This window comes from Zea mays, chromosome 3, assembly GCF_902167145.1.
Source record: "Zea mays cultivar B73 chromosome 3, Zm-B73-REFERENCE-NAM-5.0, whole genome shotgun sequence".
NCBI lineage: Eukaryota > Viridiplantae > Streptophyta > Magnoliopsida > Poales > Poaceae > Zea > Zea mays.
The window spans coordinates 226,354,563-226,379,821 of NC_050098.1; the positions used below are offsets into that span (position 1 = coordinate 226,354,563).

Consider the following 25,259-nt stretch of genomic DNA (forward strand, 5'->3'; position numbering starts at 1 on the left):
ACCAAACATGTTAGGGACTAAACCAAACATGGCCTAACATTATCTTTCCTGTTGTATTGTTCGCACCAAAAGAGGCACGCCACTTTTAAATAGCTATTTGGCACCAAGAATGCTAAATAGCACTGATATTTGTATATATACACACACCCAAAAACGTTATTCATCACTTAGTATGATAGACCGGAGGTTCATCACCTGAGTCGTCCTGTTCGAACCAGACAGCCACACCACGCAAGCACTTGTCCGAACCAGGCAAGCACTCGCGCACGCATCAACCGCATTAAGTTCTCTCATGGGTCCACACATGCATGCTTGATTCAGTATTCACTTAAAAATAATATCTACTAAACCGAGTGTCGAAATTAAAAATTGATTCTATTATTGTGTTTGTCGTGATGGAAGGTTAACATGTTTATGGCTGAACAAAAATCGAGGTGGCCGACATCAGTTCCATGGAACAACCGAATAAAACAGGAATGGTTGCCAGGGGATTGCCGACCAAAATACAAATGGCTAACATCAGATTCGTAGAATGGTTGAAATTGTGCATGTGTGGCTCAATCGCAACTAAGCGCATGGCGCGGATAAAAGGGGTGTGTGCAGGGGCCGAGCATGGGTGCGCTTGGACGCTTGGTCGGGCCCATGGCTAAGTCGGTTAGTATAACACATATAATCGAACAACAATACCATGGTTTAGAATCCAAAAAACAACGATGGAACGGAGCCGTTCTACTCCAAATTACTAATTTGTTGTTTGGATTAATTTCATGTAAGATAGAATGACTTAAAAAATTATACTCAAATAATAAACCATCCGGCTCCTCAAAATCTCTCGGGACTCCTCAAAATCTCTCGGACATAGCGACTCCATCCAAATTAGCTCCAGAACCAAACACTACCTAACAAACTAGGAAGGCCAATTACTGTCTATTCCGCTTCTTAATAAAAATAAGGAAATTGAGACAAAAGCTATAGTGTCAACTTCAGCCAATCGGCTCCTTGAAGAAACGGATATTAAATAGCTAGTGATACAGAGAGCTGCTTTCACAGTGAGCTTATAACCAATCTATTGTACAATTGCATTTACAGTGTAAGCAATCATGACACATGCCAAAAAGGAAAACACTAGTCCACAAACGGTCACTACCAATCATCTGCGCGCAGTCCCAAGACCATGCCAAAACTGCATCATTTCCAGTGTTTCCAACCTGTTAAGATGCACCGGAATTTTGCAATGTTCAGGGCTAGTTTGGAAACTCAAATATCCTTAAGGAAAATAAGAGGCAGATACTATTATGTTAACGAGAGCAACTGGAAATTTAAGAGAGGTGGTCCCGTACCGTCCAGGGTAGGTAAGGACGTAAGGAGCATTGACATAATTTGAGTTAAGCTTTCCAATCAGGTGAGAGATCTGCCTGCCCATTCGCGCTCTCTCCGCTTAAGCTTTGCTTGCATCTTGTTGAATTTTTCTTTTCCTTTCTCCAGAAGTGGGTCTACCACTACATAGTCATCTGGATCATCTTTCCTAGTCATTCCATCCTATGAAAACCAGGTTTAATGTCATTCCTAATCTTTACAAGATGCATAAACTTCCTGTGTGATAAAGGGCAAGAAAGGTCTAGCAATCAACCTTGGAAGAACTGGGTAAGAAAGACAGTAGGTTTGTGTGCCACCCTTTGTAGTCATCCTCCTCTTCATCTTCCTTTTCCGCCTTATCAGTAGAAGGATTCTTCTCTTCGACATGATTGGTAGCAAGATTCTTACTGAGGAAAGAAGACTTGAACTTCTGTAACTTCGCTAGAGTCTAACACCAAGAAAGGGCATGTAAGAAGCATTGGACACCCAATTTGAGCAACACAAAAGCTAAGAGATCAATTCAATGTCATGACATAAATCTTCATGAACTATCTCAGCATGAGAAATGTTGAAAGTATGATATTATTTTAAAATATATATATTCACCTCATCTTCACGGCCTTGGAGCCGACGTTTTTTCTGTTTTTGCAAATGTCTCTCTTGTTCAGCTGGATTTAGTAGCTGCAAATTAGCATCTGCTTTGGACATCCTCTCAGCACTCGCTTCTGAGCCAGCACCTTTTTTCTTCAAGGATAGTTTTTTAGCTTTTTGTAGCTCATGCTCCTGATCATCGTCCTCAGTGTCCCTCCTACAAACCAACAACCAGGAATCCCTTTAGAAAAAACTGTTACACAAATATACGTAGAATACAAGTCTAAAGTTCACATCAATTGAAACATGCAAAGACGCAGGAACTCTTCTTCCATTCTCACAATGATAAGATATATTTAACATTTGCTATTCAATACACAACTTCACCTACGTTGTCTCAACATAGCAAATCCCAAGCCCTGGTAAAAGAGGGTTGTGACAGGGTTGACGAGCCAACGTTGAGCCTAGCCATTCTAATGGAAAGACATAGATAGCATGGTTAGAACTATACCTACTAGTGAGAAGCTTTTCATATATCTCAATAAGCATTAAGTACAAGTGCAGGTTTCAAGCGTTTCATGGAGGTTTTGGATATGGTGGTAGGAATCAGGAGAGAGAAGAAATCTTGGACTCTGCGGTAGCTTTTGACCTGTTGATAGCCAACACTTCCTTTAAGAAGAGATAATCCCATTTAATGACCTATACATAGTTATTAAGGCGGTAAGGCGGGCACCACCTTTTAAACTTTTAAGCAAAAAAACGTAAGACGACGCGACGCCTTAATTATATATATAAATATATAAAAAAGATCAAATATTGTTTATATATCACAAATTCGAAGATAATAAGCACACACACTAGCACAACTATCAGGCCTAGTAGGCCCATTTTAACCTAGTACAAAAGAGAAACAGAAAAAATAAAGAAGCACATGACCAATCAGCTAGTCCAAAAAAATTATGGTTACTCAACTAGCACAAATATCAATCTCCCTCTACTATCAGCCGCCAGCAGTCCTCATTCTTCCCCTTCTCCCTCTCCCTCCCTGCAGTCCTCACCCATTCTCTCAGCCGCCAGCAGTCCTCCATCTTCCTCTTCTCCCTCTCCCTCCCCGCAGCTCTCCTCCCTCCCCGCAGCTCCTTTCTCCCTGCACGCCGCCGCCTGAGATAGGGAGGAAACGCGCCGCTGAGACCGCACCCACGCTCTGCGTGCTGCCATACCCACGCTTAGCTTCCCCCAAGCGTCGCCGCGAGGACGCCTTACACGCCGGGGAGCAAGGCGAGGTGGACACCTCACCCTGGCAGCACGCTTTACCGCTTAGCGACGCCTTAATAAGGATGGACCTATAGTAGTCAAATTGATGTTGTCCTTACAAGAGAGGATAAACGAGCATGCTGAGCATGCTTTAATTGCAAGGTGATACCTGGAGAATGTGTTGTCTTTTTTTTCTCGAAAGCGCAGGAGAATTGCGCCTCATAATATATTAAGAAGAGGTGGAGAATGTGTTGTCTCTCAACATAAGCTTGTGGTGGCGATCTTTCATTTTTAGATGCATGTCTTAGGAATAAACAAGGCAAGATTGCGAGAACTAAGTGGTGAAAAGTGAAAACTAAAAAGGGAGACGTCAAAAGTCTTCCAAGGAAAAGGGTCATTGAAGAGGGCACTTAGAAGAAAGAAGAAGCAAACAACATGTGGGGGAGATGGGAACATGCTTTCGGAAGGTGGCCTCAGAGGTGTGGAGCAACCAAAAGGAGTGGAGGCGAAGCTAAAGACTTGGTAGTGAAACAAGTACAAAGTGCTATTAAGGAGACGAAAGAATATTATAAATGAGTGTACCATGATAAGAGTGTGGACAACATAGAGAAGTACATGGTAGCAAAGAAGACCATAAAGTGAGTGTTAAGTGTGGCAAAGATGTGACTCTAGAGTCTCCTGCCACAACTCTAGTTTCCTATTTACTTTTGCACGACTTTTATCAATTAGCACTACATTGTCCACAAAAACCATACATCAAGGGATGGCCCTTGTATGTCCCTTGTGACCTCATCCACCACCAAGGCAAAAAGGTAAGGGATCAAAGTTGACCCTTAATGTAGTCTTATTCTAACCGGGAAGTCATCAATGTCCTTATCACTTGTTCGAATACTAGTCACAACATTGTTGTACATATCCTTCATGAGTTTAACGTATGTTGGGGCGAAGGCGTAACACCCCCCTCGCTCGATCGTCTCCACAGCAGAAGCGGAATGCGACGGAGGGAAAGCAAGAGCAAGCGAAGACTGGAGGAGCGAGAGCCCCATGACGGAGGGAGCATACGGAACGGGCGAAGGCTTTGGCATTTCTCGTCGCAGCCAGGAATGGCGAAGGCCTCCACGGCTACAGAAGGCTGGGCGCATGGAGCGCGAAGACTACGTGTCGTTACCCGAGCGTTATTGTAATGGGGGGCCCGTGTGAAACTGCCCCGTGCCGCAGGGTCCCACTTGTAAGCCACTGTGTAGGCAGAGTTGTTAGTGTGTCCGTCCATGGGTGTACTTAATCACGTTGTAATGACCCGTGATAACCCCTAGGAGGGGAATATTCCGGGGATAACGTAGCTAACCAGGGGCATAACTGTATTTGATAGGGTGGAACCGTCCCCTGGTTACCTATAAATACCCTTGTACAGCACCATTGCGGGGGACGGAAAAAAACAATGTTGCTCTAATACATTGTGTTAGCAGGCATCAAATTGTTTTCGTTCTCCCACTGTTTGAGCTAGCTTGACCACATGTCGGCCAGTTCCAACAACGTACTTCAATGAAACTTTATGCTTGTCGAAAGCCCATAACATAACATTTATTGGTATTTTGTCATGAGCCTTCTACAAGCCAATGAAAACCATGTGTACGTCCTTATTTTGCTCCCTATAATCCCTATATTGCTCCATCACTTGTCTTATTAAGAAAATGGCTTCTATGGTTGATCTTTCGAGCATGGAAGTCAGGCAAAGAAGAACATAAAGTCGAGCAAGGAAGACCATAAAGTGAGTGTTAAATGTGGCAAAGAGTTGTAGAACTAAAACCAAGATGTGACTTCGGCATTACTACACCAAGGAAGATGTTAGTTTGAAAGGTCAGGTAGTGCCCACAAAGCAAATCTTTCGGTATTTAGGATCAATGCTACAAAGAGATAGAATATTGATGAAGATGTTAGCCATAGAATCAAAGCAGGCTGGAGGAAGTGGCACCAAGCATCTAGCATTCTATGTGACAAGAGTACCACAAAAGCTAAAAGGCAAGTTTTATAAGACTACGATTAGACCTGCTATGTTGTATGGTGCAGAATGTTGGCCTAAAAAAGACATCATGTTCAAGAGATAAGTGTTGTGAAAAGTGTATGTTGCGTTGAATTTATGGTCATACAAGAAGGAATCAAGTCCAAAACAATAAGATATGTAATAGGCTAGAATATGCACCAATTGAAGAAAAAAAAAGCTTGTCCAAAACCAATGGAGATGGCTTGGACATGTCCAACGGAGACCTCCAGAGGCACCAATGCGTAGTGGGATCTAAGGCGCAATAGTGATGGGAGGAGGCAGGAGAAGGCCGAACTTGACATGGGAAGAAGCGGTAAAGAGACTCGAAAGGATGGAATGTACCCAAAGATTTAACCTTGGATAGAAGTGAATGAAAAACAGCTATCGACGTGCCTGAACCTTGATTTGTGGTTTTAACTCTAGCCTACTACAACTTGCTTGGGACTGGTTTTATCGTTGTTGTTGATGCTATCAGTACATGGTAACCCTGCTTTTGACAAGCAATATGTTTATACAGTGCAAAAAATAGAATCACTTTTCACCACGACAAGATTATGAACTATAAACTATAAACGAATTGTTCCTTCTTCTTAAAATAAGAATAAGAAACAACTGCAATATGAAACAGATAGTACAAAACCCTAAGCGACTTTTTGTGTAATAATTGTATATATAGCTATATACTGGTAACTGTCTTACCAGTCAGGTTTTTAGAAATCAGTCACCTCTTGGATTGTAAAGAATCAAGACTTTCCAGTTAAGGGTCATATAGAAAGGAAAAAAAACTAAATGCTGCAGGGTGTTCACCAGATCCAGGTAACTAATTGATCAGCGCTATATATAATGGCTACTTATAAGTTTGAAATGTGTTTCTATCATTACATTTTCTCGTGTTGGGGTGGGATAGGGGGAGCATGATAATTTGGGGAAAATGTATGTTCCAAAGAGGATAAGCATACCTATGTTCAATATTGGACCTGCGGTCTGATAATTCCTTATCCTTATGATGAGGTTTATCTGTTCCAAAGAAGACAATAGCTTTCTAATCAAGATCCATGAGTACAAAAGGATTGTATCTCATTTTCTAATTTCAGGACAACCATGATTTTATAGAAACTTGAATAAATTATGCTACCTGCTTTAGAGGTTTCATGAGGGCAAACATCACCAAGCTCTCTACGTTTTTTAAGGATTTGTGCGCGCATCCTGTTATCAAAATCCTCTTCATTCTCGTCTTCAGGAAAATCATCAGATAATGGAGCATTATCTTGCTCCCTTGATTCAACTTTCTTTGAGATCAAAGCATCCCTGACAGTTTGAACAGTAACCTTTTTCATCTCCTCTTGCTCCTTGGACTGCAAAATGTGAGTAAGCACAATGCCATTCAAATTTGGCAGAGCATAACAAGTTACAGCAGGTAACACTATAATTGAAAAAACTGACCAGATAAAAAGATGCAGATCGCACCCTAAACCAACTAAGGGGATGCCTGCCCACAAGAAGTTCACCCAGCAAACAGGACTTAAGTACCAAGAAAGTGTGATATAGAGGGTGTTTGGTTCTTGTGTATTCTCAGAATCCTGATTCTTCTCGATTATCTCCCGTTAGCAGGGATCCGCAGCATAGCACAGATAACCATTATCTGGTGCAAGAATGAGTTAAGTTTGGTTTTTTACTAGATATTCTGCACAGTATTATCAGAATCTCATGAAACCAAACACTGATGTAGCAGACTGCAAAGTTCAACATAGCCTAGCTGCTACCTGGATAAGGTTGTCCTGTCATTTTCAACATGATATATTCACTAGCTAAATATTTGTTCACCTGGTCAACATTTTTATCACAAAAAAGAGAAAAATACCAGCTGGCTAAAGTAAAAGATACATATAAAATCCTAAACCAACCCAATACTAGAGGCTGTAAAATTAATGAGCAGAACAAAGATGACTTATATAGAAGAAAAAAAGGCAAGATGGTATGTGTAATGATGTGGCAGAGACAGCACCATTCTAGATAGCATAGTTGCCGACTGGATAGGGTATTGTCTTCTTGTTTTCAGCATGGCATGTTCACCAGCAAAAGTTTGCTTAATAGTTAATATGATGCTGAGTGAAAGGGCCTCTAGCTGAGTTGGTTAGGTGGTCTGAGTCTCAGGTCATGGGTTCGACTCCTTGTGGGAGCGAATTTCAGACTGTGGTTAAAAAAATCCTCTCGTCTGTCACATGCCAAAGCACAGGTCTAGTCCCGGTCATTTCTCACGTGGGCTACGGTGTCGTTGTGTATGGGTGGGGCAGGGGTCAGGAGGCTCTTAACCCCCGCAGGTCAAGTTAGTATGATGCTGAACATTTTTTCCATCACAAGTGATAAAACTCACCAACTGTACATCCTCCGGTTCCCCTTTAAGAAAACGGGGATCGTCCAACACATCATGAATACTTTTTATTTTGGCCTGAACAGAGGTAGCTGCTTCATTCTCCTCCTCTTCTACTTCATCACCAAACGAGAGGACGTTAAGTTGCCTGAAAGATTAACAACTTTGGTCAAAACTACTCCAACATGCATTGCACGGTCATCCTAAGAACAGTGTGGAGGAAACTACTTACTTAACTGCCTTCTTCTTGGGTTTCACCTCAGCATCAGCCTTAGCAACAGATTCAGCCTTCTTAAGTTGCCTTGGAACAATATCCTCAAATGGGTCCCAGAGAACCTACAGAAACAGAAAAAGGAACCAGAAGAGTAAATTAGTTGGGATTGACAAGTAATGGAGAAACTATAAGGTAGGTTATATATCACCCAATGACCCAAGTAAAATATGGGTAACTATCATAATTTGAAATAAACACAAAATATGACATTTCATAATAGGCACCTCGACTGAAAGAATCTTCTGCACGTACACAGGTCGATCATCCTTATCAGTCTCAACGTCGGCCAAGGAAAGAAGGTTGAAAATAGAATCACCAGTAACCTGCAAAAAAACATGTAGCCAACCATGATAATTCCAAAGGAACGGCACACTGTACCATGACATGCACTGAAAGAAGCTCTCGAGTCTCGAGCTAGACCACATTACCTTCCCAAAGATGGTGTTCTTCTTATCAAGCCAATCACAACGGTCAAGGGTGATAAAGAATTGGCTCCCATTAGAATGAGATGTACCAGCATTGGCACAAGCCACTAAACCCCTGTGGTTAAACCTCAGCCGCGAGTGGAACTCATCCGCAAATGGAGCCCCATAGATGCTCTCACCCCCTGCAGGAGTGAAACCAAAAGGATGTCATCAGCTCCAAATCGAAGCACTTCACCCCCCACCACCCCTCAAACCCACGACAAAACGCCACAGCCTTATTTAACAAAACAATCAGATGATGTCACTCAGGCGTGAATACATCAAATTTGAGATATTAGTAATCTGATCGAGATCTACGAATCAATTCAGTAAACATCAGCATCATGGTGTGGAATCAGAAACCCTAGATACGTACAGGTAGGTATGCTCAAGGGCGAGGGGGGGCGGTCGATTGGGTTCGTACCAGTGCCGGAGCCAGTGGGGTCGCCACCCTGAACGAGGAAATTCTTGATGACGCGGTGGAAGAGGGTGCCGTCGTAGTAGCCCTCGAGGCAGAGCTGCACGAAGTTGCGCGCCGCCTTGGGGGCCTCCTTGGGCCACAGCTCGATATCGAGCGGGCCGGCCGTCGTCTGCACCACCACCTTCCCCTTCGTCGGGGGCTCAAGCACGTATACCGAAGACATCCTGCCTCACTCCTGCCGCCGCCGCCGCTGCTCTACCTCGCGCGCGCGTGCTCCCTTCCCTTTGGAACGGTCTAGGCGTCGGTCGGACCTCCGGCCGGGCGTGGCGGAGCTTTTTCGGAAGTCAGGTACGCCCAAGCCCAACACTGGGCTTCACCCCGAATCATGCAATTGGGCTTCAAGTTTTACTAGGAACGTGCCCGTGCGATGCAACGGAACACAAATTGCGACCCTTCACGGTACAGAGATTTGTTTGTTTGGGTTAAAAAAATATTTAATCCCTTAAAAAATACTCCACCGACTGTACTTCATTTTTTCTTGCATCGATGGTACAGAGATTTCTCTGCTGGTCTTTCTTCCTCGCGGGGTAAATTCCAGGAATCTTAGATCTAAAAGCTTGAATTTGATCCTTAGATTTTTTTATGTCAGTATATTCTCTCTTCTTATTTTTATGTGTTGATTTAATCCATGTTAGGTATATTTTGCAAGTCTAGCTTCTAGATAGATATGGATTGAATCGATTTTGACTTTTTTAAACACTAAACAGGATTCCATTAAACACTTGTGCCTGGCATATCACCGGTCACCAGCAAAGCTACAGAATCTGGCACACGATCGAGCCGCCACAACAGCGGACCATCCAAACAGTTCAAGCCAATGGCCGCCAGAGTATCAGCTACAACATTACAAAATCTGGGTACATAAAGGTTTTAATCTCCTCCATCAGAACTCATAGCACAGACCTATCAACACTTGAGTTAGACAGCGCTTCGGCTAGAACAGCTGCATCAGTCTCCAAAATAACATTTCTGATTCCCAGAACAGCTGCATACTACAAGAGAAAATGTAGAGCTGACAGCAGAGCATATGCAGAACCTGCTCCTGCTGCTACAACTATACCAATATGATTTCTGATTACAAAGCCCCATCTGGCATTTTTAGAAGTAGGAGTAAAAGCACCGTCACAGTTAATCTTGTACACATCTTTGGGAGGAGCCCTCCATTTTGGCTTTCTAGATGATATAGTAGGAAGCTTGCACAAGTGTGTTGCCTTTGTCCATGCCTGAAAATGGAAGAAAACACCATTAATCACTTCTTGCGCCGATTTTCTCCTTTCACCGAAAATGATCTTATTACGTGCAGACCACCGGGACCATAAGAATAAAATTATTTTGCATTGTCAATCATTGTCAAAATTCCAGATTTTATGCAGCACTGCCTGAGGAGAATTCTTTCTCATTAACGGCTAGTTTGACAACTTCATTTTCCTGAGGGATTTACCTTAGGAAAATGAAAATCCCTTGGAAAAATAGAGTGGTCAAGCTAGCCCTAAAATGATTCTTTTATCCTCCATGTTTAGCAGTTGCCAGCCTTGCCTCCTTGCATTTAAAAAATAGATGATTTGGATCTTCATCAAACCTTGAGCACATTGGGCAAAGAGTGTCCAGATCCCCTCCCCTCATTACTATATTCCGCTTCACCTGCAAAGCATTGTGAGCCATGCGCCATACAAACATTTTGACTTTATTCAGGACATCCATTTTCCATATCCTACCCCAATCAAATGCATTCTCTTTAGAATCTGAGGTGGAAGCATCATTATTATCTAGGTGACATCTGATTTTTGTGCTTAGGACATATGCAGATTTAACTGGCTTCAATATACTAACGAATGGCTCAACCGTAGGTACAATTGAGGAAACACTAATGGTGCTGAAAATAGAACCTTGCAAAAAGTTATACTATATAATCAGAAACTTGTGCATGAACAAGAGGCTGAAACGGAACTTACAGAGCTTGTGAATATAATTGACTCAGTTTTTCGTAGAGCAGTGTTCCTGTCTGAGCATAAATAGAAAGTCAGCGTCAGGACTAAAAGTAAAATGTGTGCTGATATTTAATTAACAAACTATAGAATAAACAAACTAAACGGAGAGAAAAAGTAAAAAAAAACTACCTTCATCAATGTCTTCTTTCTTCCCAGCAAAGATCTAAGTGCCGCATGGATTTCCTGTATTTTCTCAGCACCGTCTTCTAATCTTGTTTCTGTATAGAGGGGCAATAGCATAAGTTACCCATCCAAAATGCATTTAGGTTTAACAAGCAATTTAGCTAAAATCAAAACGCAAGATATGCAGGCTGCAATTGAGTTTTCAAATTAGCTAACTTATCAAGTGGAGATCACTAATGTTTTCACAAAATGCTGAGTTTTGAAATTTCATGAAGTTCATTATTAACTGCTATGTTGGTGGCCACGACCACCTTCCTCTTAACAAGAGCCGGTTCAATTATCTTTGACTGAACTTCATTGGGAAGAGCACTATACACATGACAAATTATCAGCTCTGGTATGTCCCCACCGAATGGCTTCATCCTCTCATGGAGAGGCTCACAAGCATGATCGAGCTCTTCCTGGCCGGTCAGGAACAATAGGATATCTCCTTCGGGTTCAGTTAGATGGATCTGCAATACCATGATCAGTGCATCGTCGCTCTCTATCTATTTTTGTATATAGTATCTCAATTGGAAACGTTCTTCCATGAATCCAGAAAATATTGCAATCATGAAATTACCTTGAAGCTTAGGAGTGGGGACTGTGTGCCTGTGTCAGGTGGGAGCGCTAAAGAATGGGGAGACGCGCTCGCTGGGCAGTCGCTCGCCAGCTCATTGCTGAATCGCTGACGCAGTGACACCGAGCCGCTAAGGACCCGTCATTCGGACCCGTGAAGCAGGCTGACTATTATGGGAACAACTAAAAAAATAGAGTTCAGTTACTGGAAGTGTCTGCAGAAATACGTACAAACCAGTCAGAACCAAGAGCTACCTGTGCACCGCCATCTAACAGTGATTGAAATGTGTAGGAGCTTTGCTCAGCCCTTTCCACCCTAATCTTGCTTCCAGCACGATTGGCATCATCTAATAGATGATCTGGCTGTCAACAGTAAAGGAGATACTTGAACTTGGAGATTTTTAAAAGGAATTCAGAAAAGGGTTTTCAATTCACAATCTGCTTTGTAAAGCATAAAGACGAATATACAGTAGCAATGGAATGAAATATTTGGCCTGCACAGATGCAATGATACCATGCTTGCCAAAGCGGTTTGCTGCGCCTGGAGCCAGATGTTGAGCATGCTCAATCTGATTCCATATGCAAATTTTCGATACAGATTCTAATTGTTTTACTGTGATGCTGCAATGCATTACCTATTTGTCCCCTGCAGATTTTCAATCTCGGCTATAAACCGAGCGAAGCAACGGACTCCATTACCACATATCTGAAAAATAAAAAAAATAATGGATGAACCTTACTCTATGGGAACCATTCAGATTAACAGACTGTATTAAACATTTTCTGATTGTCCATAACCTAGAGATAAAAAAGGAAGCAACATAGTGAGATATTTATATCTACTTTTCTTTAGCAGTGCAAAAAAAGAAACATATATATCTCGTCCGTTTGTTTAGGATTGAAAACATGATAGCACTTCAATTGTTTAACAGCCAGAACATAGCAATATTGATTAACAGCCATTCAATACACAAAACTTACAGATCAGAATTTAATAAAACATAGCCCCAGTCCATGAGAGTGAGACATGTATGGTATACAGACTAAAAATCTGGTATGCCTGTGAAATAGTGAATATGATAAAGATACACCAAGTGACCTAAAATACTCTGATGGTGCTTAGATTGGTAGATGTCCCGATCTATAGCTAGACAAATTATAAGAGCTCAAGCTACCAAGTTGATTTGAAGGCTGAAATCTGCATCTTCAAGTATTTGAAGAACCTCACAAGTCACAACTACACATGGTAAACTTGCACCGACTTGGCAACAGAGACTGGAAAACGGTAACCCTCGAGTGCCATCGCACTATGCATAGCTTAGCACAATTTGGTGGCGGAGAAGAATGACTACCAATAAGAATTACGACAGCCTCAAAGATAACATTTACAATCGTGCTATAGAATTCAGTATAGTGATGAAATGGTGGAGACACACACACCTCTGGTTCGCTGCCATCAGAGTTGAAGATCCTCATGGTGTAGTCGGCACCATTGACCCCCGGCATGACGAAGATAACACCGTTGGCGCCAACGCCGAAGTTTCAGACGCACAGCTTCGCGGCCTCCTCGGGCGTCACCTTCGGCACCGACGAATCCCTATTGTCCACCTACGAATCGAAACATGAACAAGCAAACAAAACTTAAGTGTCTTCTATAGCAGAGCTTTCAAAAATCAGAACATCACGGATTGCACAAATTCTCGACGTGGGGTCACCACCCAAATGAACACTGCATGACGCGGAATAGTTGAAGAGAGTTGGGAAACGGAAACAGTCGCACCATTATGGCATTATGAAGTCGTTGCCGAGGCCCTGGTATTTGACAAAGTGGAGAGCGCGCTCCGACTCACGGCGCTCGAGAAACAAGGTGGCGGCGCCGGACCTGGGGGCAGACACTGCCATAGATGCGACGGCGCGATGTGGAGCAGCGAGGACCCCGCGTAGCGGAAGGCACACGCGACCGCGGGATGGAGCGGTAGGGTTGGGGACGGCGATGGAGATTGCGACCAACAGCATAATTTCAGTAGCTGAAGAGATTAAAAATACAACTTGTAGGGACCAGTTTCAGTTTCCAGTCTTACAATCAGCAAGGCGCTAAACGATGACATGGCTACTGAGCATATTTGATGTTCATACCCAAAACTGGCAATATGATAAGGAATACAGAGGCGAACAATAGAATATACCTTGTCGATCATGCCATCATCAATCACCGAACCACTTATGCTCTTGAACAGCTCGAATAGAGCCTCAACCTCAGTAACGCTGACTACAGAAGCAAAACAAAAGCACGTACTTAGCTAGATCTAGTGAGGGAAATTTAGAAATTACAGAAAACACAAGAATCATGCAGCATGCATCCAGTGCTCCTACACAGATATCTAGACGAAACATTTGGCATCTCCAATCCCATTCCAACAACGGCAATCATTGAAAACTAAATAAGAAAAAAAGAACTCACGCGAGTACCTCGTATGCGTATGGCAAGGAAGATTTTTTTGGAACCGTGGTGTCTCCATCTCTAGACTTCTTAAAAATAGTATTCCCAAGCTTGTAATTAGAATAATAGTATTATAACAGCTGGCTCTTTGTTCTTTTGCTATCCTCACAAATTTTAACAGCTCTAAACAGGCATCAACCGTAACCATGGAGCAAAACGGCTCTTCCATTCCTCTGTGTTTCACTCCCAGTTGCCGGCTCCCGGCTCTACCTCGTCGGCAATGGATCCTCCACCGTCGGACCCGACGTTGTTTGTCCAACCCCACGAGTTCGTCGCCAACCTCCATGGTGAACTCCGCAGAGCAGACAGTGGGCGGCTGGCCGCAGTAGCACCGGGCGGACCGGCGGAGTCGTTCCCGACGGCGGCCACGAACTCCGTAGCGGTGGAGACGCCTGCGCAGTAGGACGAGGTGATGGCAAACTGGCTGAGGTCCGGCCGTCCGGGCGGGAAGGATTCCACCATCAAGGAGGAACCTAAGAGGCTCGCTGGCGCTGTGGAGATGAGGTTCGTGAAGCTCTCAATGCAGGCCGTAGAGGCCGCCACGGACGAGAGGCAGAAGTCTGCTGCAGGCCTTGAGGCCTTCGCGGAGCCAGAGCCGGAGCCGCCGACGTCGTCCTCCTTGTCATCGGAGGACACCGGCCTGCTGCCGATGGCCTTCACAAGACCCCTCCGTCGCACCCGCCGGCCGCTCGCGCGGGAGAACCCAACCGCTCGCGCCAGATGCGAACGAGAGGTGTGTTGCCGATGGCGAGATCTACGGCGGGGACGGAGTTCGGGGTGGGGGAGGAAGGTGACGGGGCTGCGACCTGGGGTGCGTGCGCGCCGCCATGGCGAGATCTGCGGCGGGTGCGGGGGGGTGGTCTGGCGGATCACGGCGGTGGGGAGGAGGGTGAGGGGTCCGCGGGCGTTGATGGCGGCTGCGGGCGTATGCGGGATGCGCGGCTGGGGCGGCTGCGGGATGCGGATGCGCGCGCGGCAGAACGTGCGCCATGCGGTGTTGGACGCCTACACTACTAACATAATTAGTAGTAGAGATAACACCCGTGTAGTTTTGTTATCGTCACTGTTTTAAACCCGATTGCAGTGCCATCAACTCTCACGTGGCGTCTAAGGGGGTGTTTGGGAACAAAGTTTTTCTGCAGTTTTGGAAGAATACTGCAGTATTCTCAAATACTGCAGTATTATATACATAATGGTGTTTGGCAAGCTGGGTAAAATCTCTGTTTCCAAAACTGAAGTATTGCAAATACTATAGTTGTTTTAAGGCATTCTAAACTTAGCTCTGGACCTCAGTTTTCAAAACTGCGGTATTATAAACTACGGTATTGTCATAACTAAAGTATAGTATAGTATTTCAAAAACTGTAGTTTTCAAAAACTTTGTTCCCAAACAGGGCCTAAATGAGTTTTCTCCCCTCTGCTCTCATGATCCCGTTCTTGAAAACGGATCCTAGGATGGTCTTCCACTCTGCCGCTCTCTTCCACTGCTCCCGGCAGCTCTTGGTTCACACTCGTCGGAAATGGAGGCGTTGCCTGACCCAACCGACCTTATCCCGCTCGACGAGATCGTTGCCGACATCCACTGAGTGCCCTCGCGCCAACCAACGCAAGTTTCTCCTCACTGTTGATGATGTAGACAACACCTGGTTGGAGGCACCAACATCATCTGATTCAGGGCATATTTGGTTTGTGGTTAAATGTGTCACACTTTGCCTAAGGTTAGTCGTTCGAATTGAATAACTAACTTTAGGCAGAAAAGTTAGGCCCAGGAGGCCAGGAACATGGTCACTTGGTAAGAGATTTCTATTTTAATTTACAGAACTATAATTCGTTCTTGCTATTTTACTGCATCTATCAGTCACTACTGGATTTAGGCAGAATTCAATTGGATTGCAGCAATGTTTACGAGGTATTTGTCGGGTACCTGAACCGGATATCTGAATAAGGCTCAAAAGGCCTCCCAAAGACGACCCACTATGACCGGACGGCCCACCTGTCGAACAACCTGGCGAGGCGGGACTGTCGACCAACCCGTCCGTCGAGCAACACTTCCGAGCAACCTAGTGAGACTGGGTTACCGATCAACCTGTTTGCCGAGCAACCCGGTCATGCGGAGCTACCAATCAACGTGTCTGCCGAGCAATCCTGCGAGACGGGGCTACTGATCAACCTGTCTGCCGAGCAACCCAAAAGGCGACAATCGACTCTCTGACGAACACCTTTATTTAGAAAATTGTAATGACACATACATAATTACTTAATTTTGTTTGACATATATCATGTATATACTATGAAATTGTATATATTATTTTTACTCCTTAGCGATTTTTAATACCCATCTTTCAAATCTTGAGATTGTCACTGTCTCCACTGATAACTGACATTTCATTTTGCAGTTGCCATTTCCTTTGTATCGCTGATAGAGGATGAGGCTTTGAAGGCGGAGATGCTTCTGGGAGAAAGAAAAACAAACTTTGATTAATCTGGAGCAGTTTATAAAGGTCGAGGTAGTTGTTGGAATATAATATAAGTATATTGTCCGCTTCTTCCTATCAACTTAAACTATTAGGTTGAATAGGTTGGTGCATACAACTTAATATGATATAGGAGCTAGAGATCTTGAGTTCTATTCTTGACTGACGCTATTAAATAAAATAATTGTTGTTCGCTTCTATATTTCAGGTCGGAGACCTAACAGAGGCTCGACGTGAGGGAGGTGTTATACTATCAGCTTAAGCTTTCGAGTTAGATTGGTTGATGCATGCAAATTAATAGTGATAACTTATAAGCACGTGTTCTTATTCAGTTATTACCCATGGTGCATTCGATTCTCCATTCTTTTCAAGTTTATTGTTTGAGAAACCCGGAGGCCAAAAGCTAACTATTTGAGTTATTGATCCTATTTGAGTCACTTAAAAAAGAATGTGAAGCAGCAAGACAATTTTTCTTTGAGTTACTAATCCTATTTGTTGTAAGAAAAATATGTACATGGTTTGTTCATTTAAAGTTGTGTTGCTTCAACTGTAGCACACCATAATACACCTCTATGGCTCTATCTCCCGGTACCTTCGATTGAGTCTTGTCAGCTGAACATTTGAATTTCAGGTTCGTTCTTATTTCTCTTACAAGTTCATTTCCTGCTGTATTGACAGCTTTTACAGTCTGCTTGCACTCGTTTACTCCAATTTCTAGGTTAATGACTTTTCCAAGAACATTGGATATGCCATTGTCAGTCAGTTCTCAGCACCGTTGTAAGCTGCATGTAGTCATCTAAAGGCAATTTTAGTTAATGTGTTCCTTATAGTTAGCATTAGCGCATTAAATTTCTAAGCGACGTGTGGACTGCAAGGTGTGCGATCATATATGTACAGTGCTTTCACTGTTGTTGTACGCTTGTACTCGCAACTTGCCAACTTCATTGTCCACTGTCAAGAAGATAGACGAAAAGCAAGAGCAGTGAAAGGGAAGTTCAGGTGTGCTCTCAGCTTTTGTTGCTGTAGATGAGATGTGTTTTGTGAATATGTTGACGAAAATTTTAATATAATAAATTACATTCTTATAACTTTTAGTGGACTGAATCTTGAGTGTCACATTTTCAGGTCGATTTAATTCATGCGGTGCTGAATCAGTGGCCGTGACATAGACAGGGGGCTAGCCCCCTGACAAAAAGAAAATTTGTTTTGTAGTTGTTTTTTATGACTAAAATAAAAAAAAGTTAGTGTATAATAGGTTAAAATATAGTCTGTACCGTATATTTATGTTGATTTTTATGACTAGTGACTGTTGTATATTGTGAATGTAGATATATTTTATTTATTAATATTATAATTGTAATTATATATGTATTGGCCCGTAATGAAAAATCCTGGCTATGAGGCCTTTAATTTGGGCACTTCAAGACCATGCAATTTTGAGTCTCTTATGCACATATTTTCTTCTTTCATCGTTACTGAATTCAAATGAAGCAATGTCCTTTTACATATTAATCAACATGATCACTTGGCTTTAATACGAAACGGTTTTTTGCTGTTTCTACAGAGTTTTTTCTATGCATTGCAGCTGCAGTAGTTTGAATAACTAATTTTAATCCGAAACGAACATGATGTGAAATTTTTATAAAAAATATATTTCATATACAGATAAAATCATAGAATTTGTTATATGTTTTCTCCTGATTTTTACACGTCATATTAGATTTATCCTAACTCAAAGATTGTTGTCTTTGACTGTCAATTAAAAAACAGTATAGTGTCATAATGTATATACATTATATATTATCAAAATATTCTCATAGTGAATCTAAAAACATAAACCTTATATCATAAACATATAAATATTTTTGAAATCAATGGCCAAAGATACTAATAAAGGCAAACCTAATACGACATGTAAAAGCGGAGAGTATATATATGAACTTTAACACAACAATGCCCAAAGGATGCAAGAATGGTATTTCTAAGTTGAATGGTGATAATGCAATATGAAATGCATTCCATTATACTAACATTTATTGTCGTGTTTACAGTAACTTTTTCTACTTTCCAAAATCTTTAGAAAAACAATCTAGACATAGAGATTTAAATTATTACCAGCTACTATCATTGGTTATGAGAAAACAATTTAGACTCTGAAGTAGAGCTACTTCATCCAAAGTTTTAAAGTAGGACTGCTCTAGAGTGGAACAAAGTCATGCGAAATACGCTCTTAACTAAGGGATTCATCCTGGATGACCAACTTCAATAGTGGGTCTAAGATCTACCATGAATCTAATAGTGAAGTGTTTGGCTACGTAGCGGACCTAGATCCATAAAGTGTATTTTGATTCAATTGTCTATTTGCACTAGGGTAGACTCAATCATTGTCTTTTCCCCTCTACATCAAATGTTTAATATAGCATCATATGAATGAATCATAGACTAATTATGCTTAATAGGCTCGTCTTACTATTTAGTGGATATTTATGTAATTAGTTTTATAATTAGACTATGTTTGATTCTTCTAATTAGTATTTAAATATTCGATATGATGAGGCTAAAATTTAGGTCTCTTTTGGAACAAAGGAAAAGTGAAGAAGTTTTGAAGGATTGAAATACTACATGAAATTTCCATATGTAGCCCTTTGGAACAAAGGATTAAATTCCTGCCAATCCTATAAGAATGTTTGCAGCAGTCTACCCACTGTTTACCCAAAAGGACTGTTTTGTACTGTAGACTGCAATGTTCACAGGCTGAAGTTTGAATATGGGTATATGGATGGGTAAATTGCTAGAGATAGCCTAAAATTCCTACGGAATAGACCATTGTAGTGAGATTTTGAAGATTGTAACATGACGTCTAACCTATTGGAAATTTTTCTATTGAATTGCAAGTATCATGTAACTCTATTGCTTTGTTTTACCAAACGTGCATTCCAAAGGAGGTCTTATTTTTTAAGATCCAAATGGCCCAGAATTCCTACGGTGCCAGGTCCGAGAGGTGCTTGTTGTTTGCCTTCCTTCCTAGCTCTTAAGAGTAAGTATAATAAGGTTGAATAGGCGGGCTCCAAACACCTTCATGTCACCAAATCTTAGATGGTAGGATGAGAATAGATGAGAGAGAAGAAAATAGGTGCTTCATGAGGAGCCCGACCCTCATCACATTTTATGAGAAATAGCCTGCTTGCATCTTGCTGCAATGATTTTTTCTCTTTAAACATTAAATATTTTCAGCTTTAACTTAATCGACTTAGATTCAGTTAAGAATAAACTTACTATATACTATCTTGGTTTTATTGTTGACTCTTGATAATATAGTAAGAATATAGAGCTTACAATTGCTTCCTCTGTGTTAAGAAAATTGTAACATTTCATATAATCAACCTAAGGGGTGCCTACCAAAAGACACACCACTTGGTATTACACCTTTTCACGTGTATATAAACTAGATCCCTGCAACGTGAACAATAGTCATTTGCACTATCTATAGATCTCGTTTCATTGCTATGTAACAAGATCGACCTCACCCCTGCGCGTCAGCCTCGTGTCATGCTGACGAGGCCGCGCCCAGGCGCCGTGCTTGCCTCGTGCGGTTTCCCTCTTCCCGTCCTCCCTGTCGTCATCCATTACGCGAGCGCGACGCTGACAGCACGTGGGTACGGTGGGTTGCCCAATGCCCGGGACCAGGACCCGACGATAGACGCTGTGACGGAATGGAACCGCCTCTCCAACAGTTGGGTTAGCTTAGGCCAATTTTGGTTCATACAAAAACACCAGATTGACTGAGAGATTACTGTTAATTATGCATTTGGTTCGTAGGACTGGAGCGTAGAATCGGTATAGGAAATTTTCCTCTTTGTCTGTTAGTCTCGAGAAAACTATGAAGTTTGATCTCTTGATAAAATTATAACGTTTCGATATGAACTATTCAGACGATCGTTCTTTCAATATCCCAATATTTTCTAATCCTCTGTTTTATAACTATATTTTTATAGATTTTTTTGTAACTTTTTTCCTTTTTCCATGCTTTTTGCATTCCTAAGTTGGAAAGTCAAACAGACGTTGTGTTCGCTTTACGGCGTCGACGAGGTCGTTTTCACATTAGTAAGCCGTGAAAAGTATGTGTTATGTTGGTTGGCTCGTGTCACCTACAATGTATAGTGGTGTTTAATGTGTAGACTCTTGAGGTGTGTAAAAGGGGTATATATAAAAAAAAATCGTGTAGTCGTCTCTCCATGAAGAGACGTTTCTGACTCGTAACACAAGTAGCAACAAACGTCTCACTATACGAATTCGTCGTATGTTTTATCGATCCGATGCTGTACAGACACATTTACTTCTTTATTTATTAATGGATTATATTTATAGACACTCCATTATATAATAGAGTTTCTTAGAGCAACACCAACAAACTAGCTAAAGAGCATGCACTCGTTAAAGAAAAGAAAAACCTCATAAAATTAGCTTGCAACAGCCTTGCCATCTGCCTCGCCATTGTATTTGGCTCGGCATCGCCTCCATGTTCCTAGCTATTTTTGGCTAGCCCTTGGACTCGCCATCTGTTGGTGCCCTCCCGCTCCTATTGGCGTTAAGACACATCCCATGGAAGCATGCAGAAATTCCTAGCGTTCAGCCCTCACGACTTGCCTGCTTGTTCGAGTCAACATGCACAAACACTGGTCAAATGCTAAATATAGAGAGACTGTTGGTACTCCACCCTTAATAGGATATTGTTTATTTTAAAGAGTCCTCTCTAAACTCTACATTTAACTAGGATTTATACATTAACTCTTGGAGTTGCTCTTAGTTGTCTCTTGTGCTTGAACCTTGAAAAACCCGTTTTGGTGTCTCCACTATACATGTCCTAAACAGGTGTTTGAATGCACTAGAGCTAATATTTAGTTAGTTAAAAAAATCTGCTATTGAAATTAGCTAGCTAACAAATAGCTAGATAACTATTAACTAATTTATTAAACATAAGCTAAAACTGTCCTTAGTTGACTTTGAAGAATTTCTGTCACACGGCCCAATTTGAACCCGTGCGATTGGTTTGACTTGTCCTGGAACTCGTCCGGGCCTCTGTCTCGCTGTGCATACTTCGATTGATTCGATCTTTTTGCCTTTTTGTCCCATTCAAACCAGCGTCACTAGCTTTATTATTTTTTAAATAACAACAACTACCACCACCGCTAACAACACTAGATCACTACCATATTTTTGCACAAATGACCAAAAAAGAGGAGGGGGGGGGGGATGGGGGGGGAACGTATATGCTCCGATCCAAGGTGTCTGGTTGAAGTCTCCGGCAGTTGGATTACGTACACTGTATGACACATGACACTTCCGTTAAGTGCCGTTGCTACTATGCTTTAATTAATATATAAGAAGACGAGTAGTTGTTGTTAGGAAGAAAGCACTAAAGGTTGGAACAAATCATTTGGATCAAAGAGAACAAAGAGAAATCGGGGGGCGTGGATTGGACTCTCCGAACAAACATAAGGGGATCACATAAAAACATTTCGCTTTCATTTTTTTGGGGGTGCTTTATTATTCATGCCTAATGAAATAAGAATAAAATAGACAAACATTTCAAGCATTTAGCAAGTTATGGGTGGAGCTAAGATAATCTAGAAATCGTTTTTATTTTTTTGCCAGTGGAACTCAAGTACTCAACTAAAGTACTATGGCTTGGCAGCGGTGTGTGCCTAGAAGGTTGGAAGATGACGAGGCAGGCGAGCGAGCTCACCGGAAAATCTGCTAGGGAAATCGCCTGAGCGCGCGGACTTTGGAGGTCGGGCTCGGGCACACCATTCGTCGCCGCCGCCTGCGCACAGGAACATGGCGGTTCCGCATTGCCCGGGCCTAGAAACGTCAGCCCACCCACCGCATGTGCGAATCCGGTCTTGGCATGTCGGCGACGGCGAGGTGCGGGAAGGGACGCGAGAGCATGCAGCACCCCGTTTCCTCGGTTCCCTCACCCTCCTTGCTCTCGTCGTCCTCGCCCGCGCCAGCCACTTGCTTGCAGGTTTTCCCACATGCCCATGCGGGCCTCCCCCCATTGACCGCGCACCGCCGAGGGTGACCCGCTGGGCCGGGCGCTGGTCCCGGCCTCCCGGGCCGCGAGGATCCCCATCCGGCGGTCCACGCGGTGTCGTGTCGTGTCGCGCCATCCTACCGGGTACCTACCGACCCCAGCCAGAGCCAGCCACCTTCCCCCACCTGCGCGAAACCGCGTTATCCCGCGGCGCGGCACGCAGCCCCACGCTACGCATGGTGTCAGATCAGATGGATGGAACGCCAGCGAGGAGCCACACGCAGCAATGGCGCAACGCGCAGGTCGATCCCCCCTCCCCCCCCCCTTCTTGTCCAAAAAGCAACTCCCCAACCGCGTTCACACCTCCCGCTGCCCCGTCACATCAGACCACCGATGTTTATATATATATCGCCCCCCTTTCACACTGGTCTCCCAGTATCGCCTTTGCCCGCACACACGGCTCCCATTCCATTTCCGCTGCCTGCCTCTGACGCGCACCCACACCACCTCGCCTCCCTCAGCCCTCCGCAGCTCGGCCTCTGCTTGCGTTGCGTTGCGTGTGTATGTAGTGGCCGCAACACAAAAATCAAGAGACGTGTATGTATATGCGACCCCCAACAGCCAACGACCGGCCTCCAAGCGGTGGGGGTGGAGGAGCAGCAGCTGGTGCAGGTGCAGCAGCAGGGGACGACGACTTCGCCTTCTACTGCTCCTACCTCCAGGACGCCGACGCTGCCGCCGCCTCAGCGACGTCGACGCTCGCCCTCGCCGTCGACGACCCCAACCCCAACCCCAGCGCCGCAGGGATGACGAACGGCCGGCGCCGGAAGCAGCGCGGGGCAGAGGACGCCGGAGCCGCCGGGGAAGGGGAGGAGGAGGCCAAGAAGGACGGCAAGAAGCGGTCCATAGCCAAGCTGCTCACCTCGCTGGCGGCGCTGGAGGCGGAGGAGCACGCCGACCGCGCGGGCGCCGCGGACGCGTCCAGGCGGGAGCTGGCGCTGCTCGAGTCCAACGCCGACACCCGCTCGCAGGCCACCATGGACTACTACGCCAAGATGGAGAGCAGCTTCGACGCCACCGCCGAGTCCGAGGCCGCCGCCAGGTCCAAGCGCTCCAGGCTCGCCGCGTCGGCCGCCACCGCGGCCGTCGTGGCCGGGGAGGAGGCGGCAGCGTCAGCGGCGGCGTCGCCCTCCGCGTCGGCCTCGCCGACGCGCGCCGCGGGGCAGGGGCAGGGAGGCCACCACCAGCGCCGGCTGTGGGTCAAGGACCGGTCGCGCGCGTGGTGGGACCGGTGCAACAGCGCCGACTACCCGGAGGAGGAGTTCCGGCGCGCGTTCCGGATGGGGCGCGGGACCTTCGACATGATCTGCGACGCGCTGGGCTCCTCGGTGGCCAAGGAGGACACCATGCTCCGCGCCGCCATCCCCGTCCGCCAGCGCGTCGCCGTCTGCGTCTGGCGCCTCGCCACGGGGGAGCCGCTCCGCCTCGTTTCCAAGCGCTTCGGCCTCGGCATCTCCACCTGCCACAAGCTCGTCCTGGAGGTGTGCGCCGCCATCAAGTCCGTGCTCATGCCGCGCTTCCTGCAGTGGCCCGACGCCGACGCCGCGGCGCGCTTCAAGGAGGGCTTCGAGCGCGCCTCGGGCGTGCCGGGCGTCATCGGCGCCATGTACACCACCCACATCCCCATCATCGCGCCCAAGATCTCGGTGGCGGCCTACTTCAACCGCCGCCACACGGAGCGCAACCAGAAGACGTCCTACTCCATCACTCTCCAGGGCGTCGTCGGCCCCGACGGCGCCTTCACCGACGTCTGCATCGGCTGGCCCGGCTCCATGCCCGACGACCAGGTCCTGGAGAAGTCCATGCTCCACCAGCGCGCCGCGGCGGGGATGATGCACGACTCGTGGCTGGTGGCTGGCGCCAGCTACCCGCTCATGGACTGGGTGCTGGTGCCGTACACGCACCCCAACCTGACGTGGACGCAGCACGCGTTCAACGAGAAGGTGGCCGAGCTCCGGCGCGTCGCGGTGGAGGCGTTCGCGCGCCTCAAGGCGCGCTGGGCGTGCCTGCAGAAGCGCACCGAGGTCAAGCTGCAGGACCTCCCCGTCGTGCTGGGCGCCTGCTGCGTGCTCCACAACATCTGCGAGATTCGGGGCGAGGAGGTGGACCCAGCCATCCGCTGCGAACTGGTGGACGACGAGACCACGCCGGAGAACCCCGTGCGCTCCGAGACGGCCAGTCGCGCCAGGGACAACATCGCGCACAACCTGCTCCACCGTGGCTTGGGCGGCAACACATTCTTCTGATCTCATCCGTCACCTTCTTCTTTTTTATGCTTTGCTAGTACAGTAGTACAGAATTGGGCTGGAACAAGAAAGAAATAGGCATTCTTTTCTTTTAATTACACTAGAAGATGATTTTGGTAGGATTCTTATAGAATCTATCTATCTATCTATCACCGAGCGTTTTTAACCTTTTCACGCTCGATTTTCAATTTCTCTTTGACACCTTTCTCCTTCCGACGCGCCGTCGCCGCCTAGTCGAGTGCCTCGCCGGTACTGTACCAATAGCGACTTTAATCTTTCCCTTCTCCCGCCGCTATCAGGGCCATACTCGCCTTCGCCTTGGGCTCGACTCAATGTCTCCGCCGTCTGGTCTACTTTTCTTCCTAAAATCTCTTTTAAACTCGTT

General features: G+C 44.9%; 2 protein-coding genes and 1 long non-coding RNA gene across 3 annotated transcripts; 2 read left to right on the plus strand and 1 right to left on the minus strand.

Moving 5' to 3' along the window:
- Window positions 1-984: 984 nt before the first annotated feature.
- Window positions 985-9,060, minus strand: LOC100282308 (peptidyl-prolyl isomerase CWC27). The gene is made up of 11 exons (NM_001155220.2): window positions 8,776-9,060; window positions 8,316-8,494; window positions 8,112-8,210; window positions 7,846-7,949; window positions 7,617-7,761; window positions 6,378-6,597; window positions 6,202-6,259; window positions 1,963-2,164; window positions 1,631-1,804; window positions 1,341-1,539; window positions 985-1,208 (listed from the first exon to the last, which is right to left on the minus strand). The coding sequence occupies exons 1-10, from the start codon at window positions 8,993-8,995 to the stop codon at window positions 1,399-1,401; spliced, it is 1,542 nt and encodes a 513-aa protein (NP_001148692.2). The 5' UTR covers window positions 8,996-9,060; the 3' UTR covers window positions 985-1,208; window positions 1,341-1,398.
- Window positions 9,032-17,147, plus strand: LOC103651529 (uncharacterized). The gene is made up of 4 exons (XR_564798.2): window positions 9,032-9,120; window positions 9,540-9,699; window positions 16,457-16,567; window positions 16,743-17,147. It is a non-coding gene; the product is annotated as an uncharacterized lncRNA (long non-coding RNA).
- Window positions 17,148-23,019: 5,872 nt separating this feature from the next.
- LOC100191551 (PIF/Ping-Pong transposase family protein) lies at window positions 23,020-25,009 on the plus strand. Its single transcript, NM_001136981.1, has one exon. The coding sequence runs from the start codon at window positions 23,168-23,170 to the stop codon at window positions 24,872-24,874; it is 1,707 nt and encodes a 568-aa protein (NP_001130453.1). The 5' UTR covers window positions 23,020-23,167; the 3' UTR covers window positions 24,875-25,009.
- The last annotated feature ends 250 nt before the right edge of the window (window positions 25,010-25,259 follow it).

Excerpts from the sequence above, each read along its gene's own strand:
- LOC100282308 (NM_001155220.2), bottom strand. The coding sequence starts at position 8,995 with ATGTCTTCGGTATACGTGCTTGAGCCCCCGACGAAGGGGAAGGTGGTG. Across the intron at positions 7,950-8,111 it reads AGAAGATTCTTTCAGTCGAG|GTTCTCTGGGACCCATTTGA; the intron begins GTGCCTATTATG and ends CTGTTTCTGTAG. Across the intron at positions 6,598-7,616 it reads AACCGGAGGATGTACAGTTG|TCCAAGGAGCAAGAGGAGAT; the intron begins GTGAGTTTTATC and ends CACATTTTGCAG.
- LOC100191551 (NM_001136981.1), top strand. The coding sequence starts at position 23,168 with ATGTATATGCGACCCCCAACAGCCAACGACCGGCCTCCAAGCGGTGGG.